A 23,829-nucleotide genomic window follows, 5' to 3' on the forward strand; every position below is an offset into this window, starting at 1 on the left:
GGTAATTGTTCAGAAGCGTTCTGGAGCTGAGTCTCCACTCTAAGAGTAACTGGAACTGCTGATCCTCGACGTCCAGCTGGAAGAAGACGACTTGCTGTTGCATTTGCTTTGACCGATCCGAAGGCTGCCGAAATCGTCGAAGACTGACCCGAGAGAGGACCTGGTAAGGCGCCCTCTTCCCGTGCTCCGAGGGACCATCGAGCACCGCTGAATCTTCGCCGAAGCGCCCTGGAAGACAGACCCTCGAAAGGCTGCCGACCCGAGACGGGACCGCCGAGGAGATCGAAGTGAAGCACCCGGACATCGCCGCCGTCGAAGTCCATTGCCGTCGACCAGGGTTCGCAGGTTTGTGTAACCGCTGGAGGCCCGTCGAAGTTGTGTTGCCCAGCCGTGGGAGCCACTTGACGCCTTGCCGCCAACGACCGGAGCCGCCCGCTCCTTTGCCTAAGAACACTCGAATCGAAGGACTCCCTCGTCCGCACCGTTGACCGCTTTTATCCTGCCGGAGAAAGTCGAGGACGACCAACGCGTCGAGGAGAAACCTGCCGGTGGGTTTCCCGCCCCCCGAAGACCACAAAGACTCGAACGACTCGACGCCCTTGGTGGGCCTCCGTCTCCACAAATCTTTGCGGTCCAGAACAATGGTCATCGAGGTGCCCCGCACGCCTCTGCCTTGCAGGACGCCGACGCTCCGTCGTCTAGCACCGCTTGGATCGAAGCTGCCGCCTCCTCGACGCGTTCTACCCTGTTTGTTGTCGGACGTTCGACGCCCCGTGTCTCCCGCTTGAGAGGGAAGGCATTCAAGAAGGGCCGTCGATTCCCCGCCGCCGACCGCCGAGTTCCTCGACGCTTCTCGATGCCTCTCGACGATCCGTGACTCCCGCTTGAAAGGGGGGTCGCTCAAGAAGGATCTGTCGACGCCTCTTCGATTGGGGGGGTAAAAACATTATAGGAGGGAATAAGACTTGCAGAACAATATATGGACTGGGCTTGTGCTATACCTTTATTTTACAGGTTGCCCAGGTGGGGGGGATCTCCACACAGAACTGTGTCTAGTGGTAGGGGCCAGTATTCTGCCTATTGCCCAACCATCTTATTTTCTCTCCTCTCTCTATTGCTGGTTTCACTTATTGATCTGTGCGACATTGTTACAGTGTTGTTGATGCACTTTAATGAGATCTAATACAAAGGGTGGTACCACTTTAGAATTGTATATATTTGCCATTGCTGATTTTCCTAAGTACCAAGTGAGTTATGATAAGTGTACATAACCTTGAATATTGATTATATAAAGACTGTGTTCTAACAAATACAGTGTGTGGACATTCCTTTGTGGGGGCTTGGGGACTACACTGTACTTAAGAACCAGCCTGCGTCACCTCCTGAGAAGCTAGGCCTTGATTGCTCGTCCATTGCTACCGTAATAGAGAATCTTGGCTGGGGTCTTCTCTGCCTCTCTTCTACCATATAGAGAGCAGAAGTACAGACACCCCCTACCAGTCTTTACAGCCTCCGAAGAAAACGGGGAACCCCATGCATTTCTGAAAAGAGGACATCCGTGGGAATCCGCAGAGGTATGATTTGCGCACATCGCCCCAGATTTTCTTACCCAGACACCCCTGCAAAGTCCAAAATGTGGGGGAAAAACGCTTTTTCCGCACATTTCGCTCGACGCACCCATTGAAACACGCCCCCAACAACACATGGCCTACCGTCACGCGTTCCCACAGGTGTCCCGATGAAAACGGTACCTCATGTGTGTGGGTGCACCTACCTGGCCGCCAAGGGGAAAGCCTAAAACACAAGTAACCCCAAGTCTGTTTTCACACCGGAAATGTCACACTCTCACATCATACAGATATGGGCCTCGGGTGTCCAAGCCTCCAAGGAAAACAGGGAACCCCATGCATTTCCGAAAAGAGGACACCCGTGGGAATCCGCAGAGGTGTGATTTGCGCACATCGCCCCAGAATTTATTACCCAGACATCCCCGCAAAGTCCGGGGCACATTTCGGACTTTGCAGGGGTATCTGGGTAAAAAAATCTGGGGCGATGTGCGCAAAGCACACCTCTGCGGATTCCAACGGGTGTCCTCTTTTCGGAAATGCATGGGGCTCCCTGTTTTCCTCGGTGGCTTGGACACCCGAGGCCCATAGCTGTACGTTGTGCCGGTCGGCAGAATGGCTGAGATTCCCCTCTGCAGGTTGCCCACATGAACAAATTGTGCTGTGGCGAAAGGCTTGGGGTTACCAGCGGGTTACCCTTTTCCTTTTGCGCCCCGGTAGGTGCACCCACACATGAAAAGTACCTTTTTCGTTGGGACACCTGTGGGAACACAAGAGGTCTGACTTACGCAAATCGCCCCACAATGTAATACCCAGAACCACCAGCAAAGACCCACATGGGAGAAGGGTGCCCAAGGCCAGGGATATTACCGCCGACTTTGCTGGAGCCCTGGCTGCCCTGCGTTACAGCTTCTCCCCACCAAGGAGTCTCGGCAGTGTGCCAATACCTCCCCGAAGGGAAAAGCTGTAATGGAGCCCAGCCGCAACTCCAGGACAGTTGGAGGTGATCTGCCCAAACGGGCCATTCCCACCCACACCACCAACAATCCAGCCCCAGTCTCACCCACCCCACTGACAGTGGGCCCTAACCATAGAATAATAAAAAACAGTACTCACATAACGTTGCAGCTGCTCGGGTAGAAAAAGCTGTAAACAAAACAAAGAACATGTGTTACCTACGGTCACACCGGCAAAATGTAGCCCTCCCCGGGGGCAGATAGGGGGGGGGGTTGTCCTGCACTCCTCCCTGGGCTCAGGCGTCCGTTCCTAGGAGCAGATATCTGGTCCCAGGAAGGGCTGCATGACTTGGCACCCACTGCATTGCGGGTGGGGGGGAGGTGATCAACGCCCCATCCCATTAGAAAATTCCCTGACCCTTTGGGGTGCCCCACCGCCTCCCCTAAAAAGCGTTCCACCATTTTCATTTTTTTCCTTTGGTAACCCAACTCCCCTTGGTGCAGAGGGTCACATTGGTGTGCCAATCTGGTGCCGGGGTGCCCAAACCTTACTGCCCCACCCACTGGGGGGGCCTGTCCCACCATTTTTGGGGGCCCTCTCCCCCCTCACCCCAAATGGCTGGGGGACACCTCATGCAGGCCTCCCTGGGCCGCCTCCAAACGGCTGTGTGAAGTACACCCCACCTCCATTTGGTGTGAGGGGGGAGAGGGCCACCCCAAAAGGTGGGGCAGGACCCCCAATAGATGGGGCAGTAGGGTTTGGGCACCCTGGGGGCAGATAGCCACACTAATGTGGCCATCTGCACCAAGCAAAGTTGGGTAAACAAAAAACAAAATGCAAATTCACACGCTGCTTTTTAGGGGGGGCTGAGGGCCACCCTAAATTGGCTGCGCATGATGTACCGCAACGGGGGGTGGCCCTCAACCCCCCCCACCCCAAATGGAGGGCCCCACCTCATGCAAACCTCCCTGGGGGCAGATATCTGCTCCTAGGAAGGGGCATCTGACCCCAGGGAGGGATGCATGAGGTGAGGCCCCCCCCTATCTGCCCCCAGGGAGGGTTGCATGAGGTGGGGCCCTCCATTTGGGGTGGGGGGGGTTGAGAGCAGCCCCCTCCTCCCCCTGCGTCACAAACGGATCTGTATTGATCCGGTGGCATTGCTGCCCACGGATCGCGCAGCCTGCGCTCGATCCGCGGGCAGCAATGCCACACAATGGGTATCGTTGGAAAGGGGAGAATCTCCGCTTTCCAACGATACCCGCCTCGATATCCGGCTTGAAATACACCCGGAGATCGAGGCGGACAAAGAAGGTCTCTTACCTTCTCTCTTCCCCGCAGCAGCCGAAAATGGCTGCTGCGGGGAATTTACTTTCAGTTTCACGCCGACGTGCGTTACGCACGCCGACGTGAAACTGAAGGTAATCCAGCCCCCTGGCAGTGAGGGGGGGACCTCCCCCTCATATAGCCCGGGGGTTGGATTACAGTTTTGAGCGATCCCTGCTTTGCAGGGATCGCTCAAAACAAGGTGCCGAAAAGGACGAGCTATCTCGTCCTTGGCACTGCGTGTGCACTTCCAAGGACGAGATACCTCGTCCTTGGCACTTAAAGGACGAAAAATGAAAGAGCACATTGTGCCCTTGTCAGACGGCCACTGCCAGGTGCTCCACCAAAACCTGTGATAGCTAAGGTACTAAACTACAGAGACCGGGAGAGGATCCTGGTCTTCTCCAGGGTGGGTGGAATGATACAAAGGGCATCAGAAAACATTTCAATATACCCAGATTACACCTTTCAAGTTCAGAGGAGGAGAGCCCAATACATTGTGATGAAAGCCAGACTCAAGAAGGCTGGCCTAAAATATATGCTACTGTATCTGGCAAAACTAATGGTGATACACAAAGGCAAAGCCCTCTTCAAGACCCCAGCAGCAGCACAGGAATGGATGGACGTGGTTCAGATGCCAGAGGAGACAGACCAGAGCCAAAATGACTAGGCGAGGAGGGGAGCTTCAAGAGTGGTCCACTCGAGGAACAGACTATGAACACATGTATATAATGGATAGATATGGGGTCAAGATATAAAATACTATGAGCAGAGAGTAAATAGGAAGCTACATGATGTTACTAAGTTGCAAGAGCGTAACGCAGAGCAGCGGAAACCCGGTAGAGGGAATGCCGAAGCAGACCCAATGTCCCCCCACACCACAAGAAGTCATTTTTTGGGCTGCTTTAGGGCCCGCGCGTAGGGCACCAGGAGACTAGTCTATCGACCAGGTCGAACGGAGCGGAAACGGGAAAGTCCTAGCATGCCTAGCAATGCTGGACAAGTTTGGTTTGTGTGGAGTGGGGATGGGGGGAGGGATTAGGGTTAGTAGAGAAGAGCCTAGCATGTATGTTCACACTTTGCAACAAACTCTTATTGAGGTTGGCAACCGGATGGAGGCCTCATTGATACCCCAGAAATAGCATGAATATGGCCGGTATGGTTAGAATCATGACATGGAATGTGAGAGGGCTTAATGATTAAGTGAAGCAAAGAAGAGTGTACATGTACATCAAAAGGAATAAGGTAGGGATAGCACTGTTAGAGGAAAGGCACTTAGATGTGCAAAAACAGAAGAACCTGGCGGGTGAGTGGGGAGGTGTACTGGTTGGGCTCTATGTACTCTATGTATGCAAGAAGGGTCCTCATTTGGGTGGACCCCGCTGTACCCTTTAAAGTGTTGACAACAATATCAGACAATGAGGGTAGGATGATAAGGTTACATGGGGTAATAAAAAACTCGGAGGCTTGTATAGTAAATACCTATGCCCCAAATCATGATGCAACAGTGTTTTTTTAGACCACTGTATACGAGATTGGGACCCTACATGGATGGCACATTGATCTGGGGTGGAGACTTTAATTGTACACTAGACCCAACCATAGACAGATCAGATGCAAAACACAAGCAGCCTTCTCCCCCGGCCAAGGTATTAAACTCACTATTGAAGCATTTCCAACTTATAGATCTATGGAGAGTAAAAAAACGGAGAAGACAGGAAATACTCTCACTACTCGACCCCGCATAAAGTATACACTAGAATAGATTACTTGTACACCGGAGAGGAACATGAAATGGACTTTACAGAACTGGAGTACCTAGCCAGGATCCTGTCGGATCACTCCCCACTTGTGGCGAGGTGGAGGATAGAAGCTCCGAGACCACCCATTCCCACATGGAGGCTGCGGAGCGAATCACTGTTCGATAAAACCTTCGCTGAGCATATTCGGAAGAGCACTATCGAATATGTAGCTGTAAATGAGGAGAGTGTGCAGAAGGTGGGCACAGTCTGGGAGGCGTACAAAGTGGTCATTCGGGGGTAAGGATAGCGGAATCAGGAGGTGTACAGAAGGTCATAGTCAGAGACCTGGAGAAAACAGAAGAGAAGCTGAGGGTGTTGGAAGGGGAAGCGTAAGTAAACAAAGCACACATAGATAAAGTAAATGAACTGAAACAAGCATGTCTGACACAGTGGGACAGGTTGGGGAAGTTTAGTTATGCTAAGCACCTGGAAAGGAGCCATGCTCAAGGGGATAAGCCTGGGAGAATGTTAGCCTGGCTGTACAAAATGAGTGATACTAGACCCCCATATTCTCCATACGGAATAGTGAGCTGAGGAGATGAATACACAAACAGGCATAAACAAGGTGTTCCCTATATTACAGAGCACTCTACACAGAACCCCTAGGAAGCGAAGTGGAAGACATACAGGAGGTCTTGGAACTTGTAACCCTGCCCCAGCTGGATGCACTCCAAGCGGAGACGGTGGAGGCGCCAATAACCCCAGAGGAGGTTGCAGCCACTATTAGGACACTGCCAACTGGGAAAGCGCTGGGTACGGACAGGCTCCCTAGTGAATTCTACAAAGCCTACGTTGATACACTAGCGTTGTTGATGGCAGAGGTGTACCACAAGGCACACACAGACAACATACTACCAGAGAGCAAGAGGGAGCCCTTAATAGTCCCCCTACTTAAACCAGATAATACAAGCTCTGACTATGGACCTTATGGAATCAGCCGAAATGGCCGAATCCAATTTACCTACCCCCACCAAAAGACCTAAAATACATACCAACAAAAATGTGAACTACAAAAAGTTCAAACTGCTGAATCAAGACAGCTAAATCCTCACAGCCATCCTGGCTAATCGGCTCCGCAGGGTTATACACATGCTGACCCATCCAGATAAGACCTGGTACGTACGAGGGAGAAACATCTCAGAGAACCTTAGAAGGTTGCACCACATGATTTATAGTACAGAGGATCATGTCACAGAGAGTGCAGTGGCCTCCCTAGATGCGACAAAGGCATTTGATTCTGTACGCTGGGATTGGTTATACGCCACAATGACAAAGATCGGGATTGGAACACAATACATGAGATGGGTTTGGCTGATATACACTAAGACAATGGCCAGAGTCCGAACTGGGAATAAATGCTCATAGGCATGGCTTCTGTACAGGGGCACAAGTCAGGGATGGCCGCTGTCCGCACGGTTATATATCATAGCGGCCGAGCCGATGGTGGCGTATTCGCGGCAAGAGTATGGCGATGTGGAACTAAACATAGGCGGGGTGAGGCATGTGGTGTCCTTGTATGCGGATGAAGTGCTGCTATCTCTGAACGATCCGGCAACAAATCTGCCATACATACTGGAGGTACTAGATAACTCTAGTAGACTGACAGGAGTCAAAATAAACAAGAGAAAGTCGTGCTTGTTCGCACTCGCTGGGTTGGCTATGGTAGCAGGGGAGGACTTGCCAGTTTTACCATTACCTTGGAGTAAACACTCCTTTAGATATCTGGGAGTTAACATTTACTAGGGAATATGAATGTAACACGGTACGAGCCAGACGGGCTGGTGAAGTCCCTGGAATTTTGGAACAAGCTGCCCCCATCAGTGATGGGTAGAGCAGCGCTACTAAAGATGGTGGCGCTGCAGAGACTTATGCATTGCTTCGGGAAATGAATGTCCCGTATAATATACCGGGGAAGTTCTTCCGGGAATTGAAAGGGATGTGCAGGGGGTTCCTATGGCAGGCAGGGAGGGAGGGATAGAGTTGCCCTGGGAACGCTGCAATGACCATACGAACTAGGAGGTCTAAAGGTACCAAATTTCGAGTTTATTTCCTGGCGTGCCTGCTTCAATATGTAGTACAATGGATAGCAGACGATCCCACGGCAGAAACACTCCTACTGAAGCCGGTTATAAAGAGTAGATACCCGAGAGACCTCTTCTGGATCCCAGCCAAGGTACAAACAAGGCATCCATATTTGGTAGAACTGGGCATACAAATATGGAAGAGGGCCTGTAGAGTAATGGGGCAAGGGGACCAACTGTCGCCCCAAATCCTGATATCGGCAATATTAAATGGGACACCAGACAGCAGTGAGAGCAATATGGGAAGAGTGTGGGGTAGCCACGGTGGGGGATCTGCGGAATGAAAGGGGGCTGATGTCGTTTGCTGAATTGCAAGAAGCCACAGGCATACACACAGGGCAGTTCTTGTTGCATAACAAGGTGGTTAAAGTGTTGCTGGGCAGATGGCTGAACAGTGGGGAGGAGACTATAGGCAACGATGAAATGGAAACGCTGCTTAGTGTAGCGGAAGGAGGGCATGCCATTTCTAGGATTTATGAAATATTGATAGGTCAAACCTCGTGAACAGAACTGAAATGCAGGGAGAAATGGGAGGTGGAATTGGGGAAAACATTTGAGGATGGAGAAGGGGGGAAAAGTAGCGAGGTACCATAAGAAGGTTTCCAGGAATGCTAGACTACAACTCAAACAATTGTTACGCTAAGAGCATACCCCATACCTGCAGTCATTGCGACGTTTAAAGGTGCAAACAGACAGGAATGTCCCAAATGCAGGGAGGCGGAGGCTGGCCTGATACATATGTTTGGGAATGCCCGAAGGTACAGAGGTTTTGGAGCGAAGTGGCACACAAAGCTAACCAGGGTGGGATAGATTTAGATATCCAGACACCAGAGGCTTCCATGCTAGGCCGATACAAGAGGAATGTGAAAGACAAACCGTTGACTAGAATCAAGGATTTAATGTACATACTGGCTAAACGTAGCATAGCCATGAGATGGAAAGACGCTAAGGAGCCGTGCAAGCCAGATGGTGGAGGGAGTTGGAAAAATTGGCCATGGTTGAGACAGGAGCATGGGAGAGGGCACTAAGGGAACAAAGGGCTGAGGTGGGAATAGACATTCAATGTTGGATAGCGTTAACTGTCACGTTGTTTACGGATAGAAACGGAGAGGAGGCTGTAGCGGTCACACAGAGACGTGGATGCACTGCGATTGTGAATAAAGGTATAGGTCACATAGGCTAGGCTGGGGTGGGGGATTAGTAGTGAAGGAGGGGGTTGAAGTGCAGATTCGACAATATTGCGTTTGCTGATATCACTTTTTGTTTTTATAAAAATGCAATAAAAATTATCTAAAAAAGGAAATAATTATACTGCATCCTGAAATCTCCTTACTCCCCTCCTAAAAGTTGATCAAGTGTGCTAAGCCATCTTTTTCGCTAAGTTTGCCCGCGAAAGCTTATGGGAAACCAAGCTTTCTAGAGGTCGGACAGTGCCCTCACCCACTGAAAGCAGGGCTGTGAGAAACCATCCTCCTAACACAGAAGCAAACAAAGTTAATAAAGGACAAAGACCACAGTAATAACATGTAAGAGGATACATGTGCAAGGGTTTGAAACCAAATCACTGAGCCAAGTCACTCTCAAAAATATGCATGAGTTGATTTAAAAGTCTCATAAGCAACTCCTTTGTACACACAAATCCTTAGACACCCTTACCTTCTCAAGACTGTATCCTATCACCAGGAAACCTTTTGAAGCTAGCATTTGCTCTTGCATAGCAATAGAGTTCTTCAACAACTCCATAATGAAAGACAGCAAAGTTGAACTGAAAGAAGGAAGGATATTGAAACATTTACAAATAATTTCATTGCAGAGGCGAAACTGGAGCTGTTCACATTTTTTAAATTATTCTGGACATCATTTGAACGTCCATATGAAGATTGTGTATTTGCACTGATCTGTACAATTCCAGGAAAAACAAACATTTGGAAATGAGTAATCTCTCCAATAATCTCTCCAGTGCTTTTAAATCATGTTCTCCATGCTGAAAAGCATCACAGGTATTTTGTCCAAGCCTAAACACAAAGGGGAAACTGGAGATTTATACAATCTCAATATGAACTTATTTGTGATCATAGTTCCTTACCTTTAACTCCTGTTCTCCAGCATGGGTCTTGCATGTATTCACATGCTCATGAATATTCCCTGTCGTCTGGCTGGGAATCCTCGGTGAAACAAAAGCAGCTTAGCTTTAAGCTGAAACTGCTTGTCTCCTCTATAGTCTATCAGTGTCCTTTGGGTCATGCTGCCCCCCAGCCAATGGCACTTGTCCTCATAAGCTCCACCCCTGGTGGCCATCTTTAGATTTGGTGGCACAAGTAAAGTGGCAGTATGAATCAAGAAGAGCCAGAGAGGGGAGGGAGGTTTGCATGTGAACCCATGCAAGACATGCTGGAGAACAGGAGTTACAGGTAAGTAACTTGTTCCTTTTCCAGCATTGGGTGTTGCGTGGATTTACATGCTCATGGATAAGATTACACAGCAGTACAAAAACACAACCACGGGATGTGGCAAGACTCAAAGAAGCAATACACCTACCCCTGGAACAGACTCACCTCAACAAACAGGATGTGTAGTACCGGTTGGCGGACATGGGACTCCTCCCTGGAATCCCTGTCAATACAGTAGAATTATGTGAAGGGTAGGTCGACTTCCACGTAGTGTCATGACTCCTACCTGAAACACTGGGCAATCTTCTCCCCAAGGAGCTGACTCTTTCCACGTTTTCCGGTTTTCTGTTTCTGCCAGGACTCTTCACTTTGTAGAGATGGGGCCTTTCGCAGTAGGAGGCCAGTCTGGGGCTTGATGGATACCAGACTCCCAACGGGCCTACCTGGAAGGCAGTCCAAAAGGAAGGGGGTAACCCTTTCTGGGAAGAAAACCCCAGAAGTGACTTGCCTCTCTTAGTACAGATTATTAGTACAAAGTTCAGTAATACTTCCACAGGTAAAGAGGAAATATGCAGTTGGGAATCTAGCAGCAGAGTAAGGCTAGACAGAGGACTGAAGTACAACTGCAAGGCATATTGTAAGAGAGAAACTGGAGTTGTGGAAAAAGGTGCATGGGGCGTGGAAAAAGTAAGATGCAGGAATACAAGTAAGGAAATCCAGGAATTCCACAGAGCACCAGAAGCAGCTACGCATTCGGGAATGGATACAGGAGGAAAGAATAAGAGCGCAAGGGCAAGGGTAATAGAGCACTCGGTAGTCAAGGCAAAGGCAAGAATTTCAAGACGGAAAAGGAGAGAGGCTAGCATACCTGCAAACAAAGGGACGTTGCTTCGTGAGCAGCAGCAGCAGTCTGACATGAAGATGAGCTTTGGGGAAAAAGGGAAGCGTGATGAGGCAGCACGCTTCCTTGGGAGACAAGGAGGGCGGAACTAGAATGCCAACACAAGCTCTCCTTTGAAAGGCATAACATGAACCCATGGGTCCTCAGTAACGGAAAACCCCAACATGTAGCAGCCCTGCAGATGTCGAGCAGGGGAACACCAGAGAGAAACGCCGTCATCGCTGCGATGGCTCTGGTGGAGTGGACACTCAACTGACCTGGAACCGGTCTGCTGGCCAGATGATGGAAATGCATGATACAACCGGAAAGCCACCTGGCGATGGGAGCCTTAGACAGAGACTTCCCATGTCCCACAGGTACAAAACTGCCAAAAAGCAGAGACGTCTTCCTAAAGTCTTTCGTGCGTGACAACTAGAATTCTGGCGCACGAGCAACATCCAGCGAATGCAACGCCCTTTCAGCAGGCGAAGATGGGTTTGTGAAAAAAAACTGGCAGAGCCAAAAGCTCGCCGAGATCAAAGTCTGACGGAACCTTGGGCATGCAGGTAGGATGAGTTTGCAGAACCGCTTCAGTGGCGTGGAAGGACAAATACAGCTCCCTACAAGATGATGCTTGCCTCTCCCCGACCCGCCTGGCCAAGGCGATAAACACCAGGAAGGCAGTCTTCCACAACAAAAACATTAGAGGGGCACAATGTATTGGTTCAAACGGAAGCCTCATGAGTTTAGACAGGACCGCATTCAGTTCCAGAACCAGGGTGGGAGCCTTCCCTGGCGGGAAAGTCCTGAGGAAACGTCTGAGGAATTCCTTAACAAGCCTGTGGGACCACAGAGAGAGTTAGTTTGGAGACCGTGCGTACCGGGATATGGCAGCCAGGTGGACCTTGATAGATGCATGGGCAAGACCAGCATTGGCCAGCGAGAGCAGGTACGGGAAGAGCCGTTGAGCAGTCATGCGCAGCAGCACATGTTTCTGTGCCTGGCACCACACCGTGAAGCACTTCCACTTGTAGCTGTAGCAAGTCAACATAGAGGGAGCCATGGCCTTCGCTAGGACCTTCTTGCATTCCAACCGCAGCAAATAATGTGCAAATTCTAAGGTTGTAAGAGCCAGGCTGTAAGGCCCAGTGACAGTGGGTTGTGGTGAAGGATTGATCCCCTTCTCTGGAGAGGAGGTCAGGAAGAGGAGCCAGTTGGATGGCCGGAACCACTGACCGATGGAGGAGTACCAGATCTGCCTCGGCCACGCCAGAATGATGATGATCATCCTGCAGTGACAACGTTGGAGTGTGTTGAGCAAACATTGAGGAATGGAACTGGCGGGAATGTGCACAGGAAGAGCCCCTCCCAGGGGAACGAGAAGGCATCCCCCAGACTCCTCGGCTGAGGATATCTGCTGGCAAACTTCTGACACTTGGAGTTGGTAGCTGTAGCGAAGAGGTCAATCTGAGGAAGGTACACTCACTGAAGAGGCGCAGCACTTTGGCTTGCCGAAGCTCCCATTCCTGGCAGGACCTCAACTCCCTGCTGAGAGAGTCCGCAATGGTGTTGACACCCGCTAAGTGAAACGGAACGAGAAACACGTGATGACGTATGGGCCAGCGCCATAGAGACTGGGTTTGCAGGGAAAGGGACAGAGAGCACATCCCGCTCTGTTTCTGTATGTAAAACATTGCGATGGTGTGGTCTGTGAGGATCCGCACCACCTTTCCCTGCAGCTGAGGATGAAACGACCTGAGAGCCCAGAAGACTGCCCACAGTGCAACTCCTTTTCCTCCGGGAGCCAGAGTGCTCTGGAATGAGAATGTCCTGTGTGGGTTCCCCAACCCTTGTGAAGGCATCATGAAGAAAGACCCAGCCAACAGATTCAATTTATTAAATACATTGTTTATTTTTCTTAAATGTCAGGATGGAGTAAGGCCTAACTTGCCTCATGCTGAGGTGGTATTTCCCTATCTAAAGAAAACTAAGGATAGTTTGTGTCAGTAAATTCAACTCAAAGTATGTCTGTGTCCAAAAGCTATACTCCCTGACAAATAAATCTATACAATGTGTAGGGATGTCAGCAGCAACAGAAATAGTGTTCATAATAATGTTCTGAGCTTCTTCCAGCTCTTGGCATCATTTCAGCATCCTCTTCGCCAAGTTCAAAACAGTTCCAAAAGGCCTCAGGGTTCCCTTCCCCAAGAAGTCAGCTCTTCCAGCTTCGAAACTACAATCAATTCAAATCTCCTGGTTTTCAAACAGTTCCAATTCAACTTCTTCATTATCCAGGCTTTTCAATAGTTCACAGATTGCTCTCTTTCTCATTTCTCATTCACTTGAGCAACCGTTATAAAATACTGCTTCTTTAGATTTGCTTTCCCTGGCACTTTCCAAGCAGAGGTAACTTGGTCTAGGAGCAATTGCCAGACCACACGGTCCACCACTACAGGTCACGCAACCGATAATGCTTGGCACTTTGTTATGCTTCTGTACTCTTCAGGCTGCTTGTCAACACAGGGTGTGTCTCTCTGAACCTGTGTCATTGGTCAACATTAATTTCTGATTCTCCTTGGCAGTCTCTTGGCTGTCTCTTGGCTTTGCCACAACTTGTGTCTCTTACACCTTTGTATAGTTGGCCCACACTTATTTCAGATTCTTATTCTCCATGCCAGTCTTTTGGGCTTTGCCACAACTAGCATCTCACACAACCAGACTCTCATTGGCAATTGTTTGGCTTGGCCATAACGGGTATATCATCCAACCAGATTCTCATAGTCTTCAAGCTTTGGCACAACGTGTATCTCACACATCTCATTCCATGGTGTTCACCACCTCGCTTTCACATTATTCATAAGTGCTCATCACTTGCTGTTATATTGTGCTGTATTTCAATATGCTCATCACATCTTTTCTTTAGTTCGGTATTCACGAATGCTTGTTACACTCGCAAAAGTACTTCTACCACTTTGCAACTTGTTCAGCATTCAAAAACGCTTTATTTCGTCTTCCATAATAAATGTAATAGTTTTTAGCTTGTTCAGCATTCAAATATACCTGCTTCCACCCCATGGAGCAGGATTGTTCCCTTCTTTATACTCAACGGTATGCTGCTGCTACTCAGGGTGTCCGATTGCTCCTTGCCGGCTTCCTTCCGCTCCGCTTGTTCCTCACGGGAGCCCCAGAGAGCAGCGCTCACCGTCCTCGAGACTTGCTGCACGTAGCTCTGCTCTTCCACAGCAGAAGCAGCCTGCAGTGATCTGGAGACTTCGGTGTCCCACAGCTCCTGCTATGGACATGGGGCTAAGAGGAACTGTAGGCTTCTTGACCCTTTCACGGCCAGCCTTGGCCCAAGCGTCTCCTGCACACTCTTGCTCAGCATGGCTTCCCTTCCAGCCGGTTCCTTCTCCAGCCCGCTCCACTTCTGCAAGTCGTATCCATCTCTCGAGGCCATTTCTCCCTCTCTGCTGGGCGGTCCTTCCTTTTATATACCTGTAACTTGTTAAATGGTTGCAGGTCCAAGTCCTTCACTTCAGTTGTCTGACCATAGTTAAGCTTTTAGCTGGACAGGTCTGGCTATTACAATGGTACTCCTCCACAGTCCTATTCCTCGTCTCAGTACCAAAGTGGTGTGGATGCATGGAAGTGTGCCTAACTTCCAGTGGTTTCTTCCCTGTTGTGATATTGATCTGATATTTCTCTGTATTAACAAGAGGACACACTGCCCAAATGAGGAGGTGCCCTCTTAGTGGACCTCTTCCTCGCCCCAGTACAACCATGACATTTCTGAGGGTCACTTTGAAAGGAGGAAAAGGGGAAGTATTGACAATAACCTACAAATGCTGTTTGAACCAAAGGTTCATTGTGAAAAGAGAATGGGGATTCTCCCCAAAGGACGTCCTCTCCCCCTCACTGCGTCTCCTCCACCCAGGTGATCCTGCCGGTATTAATTACCCCAAAATCACAAAGAAAAAAAAAGTATGTTAGATTTGATTTCGTACAGCCAAAAAATCAGATCAAATTCCCCATACGTTACCATTGTAGTGAACAAGGGCAGTGGGGGTTCGGGGCCCTGCACTCTTGTTTGCTACAATTGTATGGAGGGCTGCGTGGGTGTCCCCCGGTTCGTGTACATAAAGTTATACACACAAAAGAAAAGGACCCCTGCAGTGCCAGTACCCGATCAAGTAAGTTAAGGGAACCGGTGGCACACAACGAGGTGTGCCGCCAACAGGTAAGTAGGGGGCTGTCTTTTCATTCTAAATTATGCGATGCCGTGAAATCACGTAGATCCATCCTCCCACGCATATCCACTCTTAGGGTCACGATCCAAGATCGATGGCGCTTCCCTGGCCACCTGAGTAGAGTGCGCCGGGGGGAAGTGAGGACACCCTCAGGTTCCTCACACCCTCCAAAGAGGCGTTGGTTGTGACTGTAGCCTGGTGCGGAGGGATCTCGAAGAGAGCTCTGTGCATGAGGTGTGGCCGAACTGACCACCACTGAAGAGCTTGACAGAATGCCTGAGGGCAATCTTGTCTGTCCATGTGCCAGTGACCAGCTGCCATTTGTCATCTAGAAATTCGTAGCTGGGTTGTATCTGGAGCCTGCAAAAGGGAACCAGATAGATGCAGGAAGACATCATCCCCAGAAGGGAGTTGATGGACCGTATTGTTGCAACGGACACGGTCGACAGCCGCTGGAACTTTCCCAGGATGGCCTTCACCCGCTCTTCTGAGGGGGGGTGGAGGGGGGGGCACAGTCAAACATGATACTGCATTGGGCTGGGCACTCAAACAGTGCGTTCTGAGATGGCACTATGCAGGACTTTGGATAGTTGATCGAGAATCCTACCAAAGTCAGAAGTTGGATGGTCTCTGCTGGGTTGCCAGTGCGTGGGAGCTGGACCGGATGAGCCAATCGTCCCGGTAAGGGTGGAGGTAGATTCCCTTGCGGTGCAAATGCACTGCTGCCGGGGCCAATCATTTGGTGAATACACTCGGAGCTGATTTGAGGCCGACGGGAAGGGCCTTGAATTGGTAATGCCGCCCCTGGACGACAAAATGCAGGAACTTCCAGTGTTTGCGATGAATGGGGATGTGGACACGCGTGTCCTCCGGGACGAGATTTGTCAGAAAATCCCCTTCCTCCAGCTGTTCAAGCACATGCTGCAAGATGACCATCCTGAACTGGAGCCATCGTAAGTCTAGGATTGGTAGTCACATGCCTGATTTTATTTCTCTCTAGAAAGTACACTTCGGAGCCCCGGAGGTTCTGAGGGACTGGTTCTATTGCCCCTTTGGCCAGAACCTCCTGCAGCAGTGGACGATGCATACTTCTCGTCGTAAGACAGGAGGAATGCGGGTCACCGGTCTTGAAATTCTAAAGCGTGCCCCTACTGAAGTGGCCATTTGTGAAGATATTTCACCACTGATCAACAAAGTCTGACAGTCGGTCTCCCACTGGGGTGCAGGTCGTGGGCCTGTTCAGCCCTGCTGGGGCGTCTGTGTCCTGGATGGGGGCAGGGGAGTGACGACGATGATGGGTGCCACTGCTGTATGCCTGGGAGCGACCTCTAAGTCTCCTGGGTGGTGGCGTAGGATGGCCGACTATACAGGGTGGTTGTGTACCCCTTGGACGATCTGGAGATACTCTCCTTTGGGGAACGAATGGACTGTTGCAGGGTTCCCCGAGAGCATGCCGTCTCCGTGTCAGTCTTGATGGCCTAGAGGGTGTCATCTTCTGCCTTCCAAACAGGTTGTCCCCATAGAATGGCACGTTGATTACTTTGGTCTGCATGTCTGTGTGGAAATTAGTGGCCTTTAGCCAACCTGGGTGTTGGAGGGCCACACCATTCCCCATCTGGAGGAAACCTGAGTTTGCTTTGTCAAGTGCCACAGTAATGGTGTGGTCCGTAGCTACCTCTCTTTCCTGGAATAGGGCCAAGGCTTTGTCCTTTTTGTCATCAGGGAGGAAGTCAAGGATGGACTCCAGCTTGTACCACAGCTCCCGGTAGTTCCTTGACAGTATGACGAGGATGTTGGTGGTCTGGATAGTGTAGAGGCTGCTGTGGTAATTATGTGCTTGCCTTCAGCATCAAGCTTCTTGCCTTCCTGGTGTGGAGTCGCCATGGACGATGAAGAGGGTTAGATTACCTCTTCCTTGCGACAGCTAACACCACAGAGTCTGGCAAAGACTGAGACCCGAGGCACCTGGGAGCAAATCTGAAACCCAGTATTTCTTCTCCAGCAGCTCACGCTCGGGAGGTGTGGTATTTGGAGCATTCATGACTGCCAAGCCATCCTTGCATATGACATCCAACAAGGGGACCAGATACAATGGTTTTCTTAGCGGATTCCTGATGCTGAAAAAGAAATCGCTCCTTTTCTGGCACCAGGTTTAAGAGTTTGGCAGCCTATTTCGTCTGGTGGGAGGCCCTGGCAGGCTTAAAATCCGGGGGTTCCCCATCAGTGGTAATGTCACACTCATCAATGTGAGTGCTGGCGGTTGCAGTGCCTGTGCCAGAGACAGCATGCAATGGCTCTTCTGTCAGAGGGGGCAGGTTCCCCTCCCCCCCCCCCATCACTGGTCGAAGGGGTAGCAGGTGCATTATGAAGGAGTTTCGGTTAATGCTGGGGAGACCTTGAAGGACACTTGGCTGGACCAGGCACAGGGGCAGCCACTGCTGTATCTCTGCCGCTGTAAAGACCGGAGGGGGGTGGGGAGGTATCTGTATTTCTACGCCCTATACAGTTGGGGTAGAGGCAAGACAATCCCAGCCAAGGTTCTCTATGTGGTAAAATGGACGAGCAACCAAAGGCTGCGACTCAAGGGAGGTGATGCAGGCTGGTTCTTAAGTACATTGAATCCCCGAGCAGCCACAAAGGAATGTCCACACACTTTGTTATGTGCTGCCTCAGATGTTTTATATAAAAAAATAAGGTTAAAGTAAATATATTACACTGCCTGTGGTAGCGGGCGCGTAGTTATGGTTAAGTTGCTAAACTCATAGGAAGAGCACTTTTTCAGCGGCTTATAATTTCGCTCCCCCTGGACGAATCCTCACCAAACTTTGCAGAAAAAGTATATGACGGCTCTGAATTTTTCCGCCAAGTTGGGCGATGTTTTGTGCGCAGGGTGGGTGATGGGGTTCCCAAAAAAAAATGTTTTTCCCCATAGACTGAATGGGGAAAAACTTTGCGCACGGCTACAGTTCGAACGGCTGGATGGATTTTCACCAAATTTGTGCCAGGAGCGGGGGCTTGGGCCAGAAAGTGTGTTTGGTGGATATCAGACCAGTAAATTTGTTACAAAACACTGACTTGTACGTGCCAAACAATTAGTGATATCTGGGTCCGCTGCTGCTGACCCATTTCCCTGTTCGCTCCGTGGAAAGAAGTGTCAATGGATCACGGTACGGCGTGGTGTCTGAGAAGTTTGGACGTGGCCGGTGGTTAGCTGGAGGGAAGCTTGCTGTGCATCAACAATTTTGGGGAAAGCCGCCATGCTGCATCGGAGGACAGTGCGGTGGCGGAAGGGTTTGAAAAATGTACCGTACGCATTTAGTTTGCGGCCATAAAGGAAGGAATGGCTGGGGAGTGAGAAGTGGTCTATATCTGACATATGTAGGCTAGTATTTTCTGTGGTGATTGGAGGCAGCTGTCGTAAAGGTCCCTTAGCTTCTGCCGCAACCCGTTTGCGGCAAACTCATTCCATGGTGAGTGGTAGCAGGTCATTTGCAGATGGGGAGTGAATTGCACATGACAGAGGTTGGGTGGGGGTGTGCTGCGGTTGGAATGTGGTAGTTGGGAACATGGAGGCATGCATGGGTGAATGAAGGTGCGGTGGGTCTGTGGAAGAATTACACTATTGGGTGCATGGCCGAAGCCCATAGGCTGTAGGGCATGCACTGAGGAGCGTAGGGCTGCAACATACACACCGCAGAAAGGCATGTTTCAGTCTGCATCCGGTACATGGTGGTCCTTGCATAGTGCGGTGTGTGCCGATTGGTTGCAGTAGCGTTAGTGCAGCAAACTGAATGTGGGTATGTTGGCAGTGACACAGTACTTTGTGAATCGGAGTGTGTATGCCTATGGAATAAGTGTATAGGGGTGCAGGAGAGCATGTTTTCTTTCTACATTGTGTTACCTGTTGCAATTTGTTGCTGCATAGCTACATGGTGGTGCACAGGTTGGGTAGGACTGCTGTTGGTAGTGGTGTGCATGTCGATGGTCGTAGTTGGTGAAATGCATGGTGGCATTACGTTGCCGTGAGTGTGTTCAAGGCCTAGTCTATTGGATGCATGGCCATAGGCCAGGCATTCAAGAGCCTGGGCCTTGAGGACACGCACGCCAGTAATGCATTTTTCAATGTGCATGAGTTAGAGGGTGGTGACATGTAAGGAATGGGTGTGCAGCCCATTTAAGCCGTTATAGGCCACTGTTGCACACAGATTGTGGGTATGTTGGCAGTCGCACAATACTTTGTGAATGGTAGTGGGTACGCCCTTAGTATGTGATTGAAAATGCACAGGGATGCAGGAGTGAGTGTCTTGTTTGTACATTATGGTAACTGTTGCAATGTGTTACTGCATACCTCCATGGCAGTGCTCTGTGGTTGGAGATGCTGCAGTGAAAGGTCACGCTGTGTGGGCACTGGGTACAATGCTTGTATACCGTCAGTATGTTACAGGGTATGGTTGAAGAGTAGCTTATATGTGCTTGGATAGTGTGCACAATGCTTGCAGTATGGGCAATGTTCTAAACATGTTGTGTTTACGTTGCCATTGAAACAATCCTTTCGGAGTGGAGGTGGGTAAGAGAATAGTATGTGAATGAAAGGGCGTAGGGGTGCCGGAGACAGTGTAATGTTTATACATTATGGTAAAAGTTGTACGTAATGATGTGTAGGTCCATTGCGGTGTTGAGGTTGATTAGGAGTACTGGCGCCAGTGGTGCATATGTACATAGTGGTAGTTGAGGTATGCAGACATGTATTGTTCAATTACGGTGGGGGGAATGTGTGCAATGAGCAGACCCACTAGAGCAATGCAGGTTTGGCAGTGTATGGGGCACAGGGTGGTGATCTTTGGAGAATGCGGGTGGAGCACATCGTTGACTTGCTACAGCAGCAAAAGTGAGTTGCAAGGCGTGTACTGTGCATTTTATGGTTGTGGTGATAGTTGGAACTTGCTACAGTCTTTGGTGTGCAGCAGGAGATGGTGCAGTGAGAAGTTGGGTAGTGTGGCCACAGGGTGCACTGCGTACGTAATGCGAGTACGGAAGTGGGTATGGGTGAAGGGCAGTTTATATGTGGTTGGTTACTCTGCTGTGTGCAGATTTATTGAAGTAGGCCCAATGTTGTGAAGGTGATGTTCAAAGGTTGGCAGTGACAATTGCTTGTGAATGGTAGTGCGTAGGGGTGGTGCAGCCTGTGCTATGTTTGTGGCTTCTGCCAAGTGTGACACATTTTCGTGAATGGGTGTTTTATGGTTTGGGGGAGATGGGTATAACTGTCGCTACGTATGTAACATTTGCACATAATGTTAGGTGCCAACATAGTCGCTTGCTTGGATGTGTAGCGGTGGGTGTGGAAAGGGATGCAATGTTGTGTGCATACCTAAAAGGTGTGCTGGGGGTGTGTTAGGATGCTTGTGGATGCTGCAATAGTGCCTTCTTTTGCAGAAATGTCTGGTGGAGGGGCTTTGCAATGAAACGGAACGTGTACTGAGAGTGTTTAACAGTAAATAAGGAGTGGTGTGTAGAAATGACAGTGTGCAATGCAGAGGTTTCATATGTGATTGGTGCATGCATGTTTTGAAATGTGACCGCACCTATTTGGGGAGTGCTGCAAAAAGTGACCGTGCAAAGGGAAGAAGTATTGTCAGAGCTTCACTGGGCCATGGCCCTCACTGTAGATGGTAAAGGGCATGTGCACATCCTCCCAGTAGGAGCAGGGTGGAAATGGAATTATGAGGAATAGACAATTAGGAATTTATGGCGTGGTTCATAGGAAGGGGCGTTACCATTTCGTCACAATAGTGTGTAGTGAGGGTGGTGGACATGGAGAGACGCACAGTGCTCATCGTCGGCAATACCTATGTGCACCATCTGCAAAGGTGTGGGTGCAAAGAGGCGTTGCAGGTAATTTCGGGTTGGAAGGAGTGGACGCTTTCTGGGCCTGTTAGAGTGACTGCAGTTTCGGCGAGATGGTTCCCCTTTGCAGATATGTGGCGTCCATTACAAATGTGGATTGTGTTGTGGTGCACTGTGGAAGTGCACATTTGGGTTACATGTCGTGTGAATGATTAATCGGTCTACTGATGGAGGTTGCTGACCACAGTGATGCATATTTTTTCTACTGCCAAGGTGGTTTTCTCATGCATAACACCAAGAGTAGCGTGGGGCCATGACGATGTAATTTGTCCCCAGCCAGCGGTCGGACGGTGCGTTATAAACAGAATTATACATCAGTTTATGCAGACTGCTGGCATGTTCTCCGACCACTATGAGATCATAAGGTCGCAAAATATGCAGCGGTTCCGTAGAAATGCCATTTATTTGCGTGCCATTGGCAATGCAGTTTTCTTTCACACTGTGCAAGAAGCATTGACCAGAATGTTGTAGAAATGTGGGGACAGGCAAACAGAAATGCATATGAAGAGAATACAAAAGAAATTGCTTGCACGCACCTAAAAAAAAAAAAAAAATTAAAAACACTTTATAGATATACGCTGGAAAACTGAATCCCCTGCCTAGTTTCATATTGTTTACCACCCACATCGCCCACCCCCCCCAACCTTCACTATCACGAAAAGGTAGTGGATTACACAGTACTTTCGGGATGGCACGTGCCACATCCTGGGTGGCTATGCGGATGGAGAAATCGTGCATACTTTCATTGAACTTTGTAGTGGACGTGCTTTGGAATGGCATGACATTTGTACTGTAAATGTGTAACGGCACATTTCAAGTGTTGTACAGCAGTGATAGTGTTCGATGATGGCGGCTTTAATGCGATTGGTTGATGCGTGTGTGCCTATTTACCAGTAACCTAATGAAGTACAGCTGCAGAGAAGATAGTGCAAAGGGAAGAAGGACTGTTCCAGTTTTACAGGGGTGCGGACCACGCACTGCTTTGGGAGGCACACGTGGCAAAATCTGCCCTTTCCACCACCATGCCTAATTGCCATGGCAGTGTGGAAATTAGACAATCAGGTAGCGTGGGTGTGGTTAACAGAAAGGGGAGGTGAACCAGTTTCACATTATTGCATACGGAGAGTGACTGACATGGCGAAACTTATTGTGTTGCCTGTAGGTGATCCCTTTGTAATAGATGTGCACAACTATGCTCTGCAAAGAAACTTTGACGGCAATTTTGTTTTGGAAGGAGTGGACGCATTGTGAAACGCTGTGCATGAGTGCCATTTCGTCGATATGCATGCACTTTGCAAAGACCTCACCATGTTTCCAGTAGCAGATGTCATCGTAATTCGCTACGGCGGCATCCATATGGGTTACCTGCCTTGCTTACATTTGTCCCGTAGACTGACCAGGTTGCTGGATGTCGCAAGGATGCTTTTTCCCACCGCCAAGGTGCTTTTCTCATCTATAATACCGCAAAGGATGTTGTTCCGAGCCAGACGAAGGAAGGTGTCTCATCAACAGAAGCATGTACACTTTTGTCCGATCGTGGAATGTTCTACTGCAACAATTACATTATTACTTGTGGACATGCGGAGTGTTTCCAAAAAATGGCATTTTGTTGTCATCCATTGGCAAAGCAGTTTTGTTGGCTCGTCTACAGGATGCAGTTAAGAGTTTACTGAACTAATGTGTGTAGATGAAAACAAAAAAGTTACTGAAAACAGACAAAAACATTGTTTTTGCAGAAGGATGTACACACAAAAAAAACACTCTTAAGAGAAGCCCCTTACTACGAACTCCCCCTACCCTGGTGGCACGTTATTCCCCCACGCCCGCCCGTAGCACGAAAGCCACATGCAGGGATTTTGCGGGTGGCGGCCACGAAAATGGAACTGTGGGGATTGTCCAATGAGTTTCTTAGGATGTGCGGCAATAGGAAGAGGGACTCCTGCTGCACTGGGGACCGGCCTTCAACGTACTTGGAGACCCGCACGTGCCACATTCGACGCTCCTCACCATGCTGGCCTATGGAAATGGGACTGTAGCGATTGTCCTATCATGTGCTGCTCAGGGTGTGCGTCAGAGGAAAGCGTGCCAATAGGAAGAAGGACTCCTCTGGCTTTACTGGGGCGCATCCCTTGCAGTGATTGGAGAAAGGAACGTGCCACATTTTGCCCTTCTCACCATGTTGGCCAGTGCGGCTGGCAAACATGGCAAGATGCAGTTTCCGTTGTGGGTGATTACTTTGTGGAAGATCTGTGTGTGTGTATGCCCTCCAAGAAGACGTGTCTAGCAATTTAGGTTTGGAAGGAGTGGACGTTTTGTGGAGTGGTCTAGAATCGTGCTGTTTCTAGAATGTCGACGCGTGGCCTCTTCGGCAACTGTCCATGTTGTGATTGTGCACTTTGGAGGCTTCTTTTTGGGTTCCATGCCTTGTTCCTGTGTGTTCAGTCAACTCAAGATTTTGATGAAAGCTGTGCAGTGCATTTTTCCTACTGCCAAGGTGTTTTTCTCATGTATACTGCCAAGAATAGCGTGTCATTATTCCAATGCTTCCTGTCGCCAGCACAGGTCGGAATGGGTCTCATCAACAGAAGCGTGTGTGACTTCTTGAGTGCTGCTGGGATGTTCTCCTATGAGAATGAGAACATTGGTTCCCGATACATACACCTTTTCAATCTACAGA

General features: G+C 49.6%; 1 protein-coding gene across 3 annotated transcripts in view; it reads right to left on the reverse strand.

Moving 5' to 3' along the window:
- The window catches only part of LRBA (LPS responsive beige-like anchor protein), a 3,444,508-nt gene that overhangs the window by 2,851,004 nt on the left and 569,675 nt on the right, over positions 1 to 23,829 (reverse strand). For all 3 annotated transcript variants that reach the window (XM_069631262.1, XM_069631261.1, XM_069631263.1), the window contains exon 12: positions 9,385 to 9,493. In XM_069631262.1, coding sequence (XP_069487363.1) covers positions 9,385 to 9,493 — 109 coding nt within the window. The remainder of the gene's footprint in view (positions 1 to 9,384; positions 9,494 to 23,829) is intronic.

The sequence above is a fragment of the Ambystoma mexicanum genome, chromosome 6q (assembly GCF_040938575.1).
Source record: "Ambystoma mexicanum isolate Mex_15411 chromosome 6q, UKY_AmexF1_1, whole genome shotgun sequence".
In the NCBI taxonomy this organism is placed as follows: Eukaryota; Metazoa; Chordata; class Amphibia; order Caudata; family Ambystomatidae; genus Ambystoma; species Ambystoma mexicanum.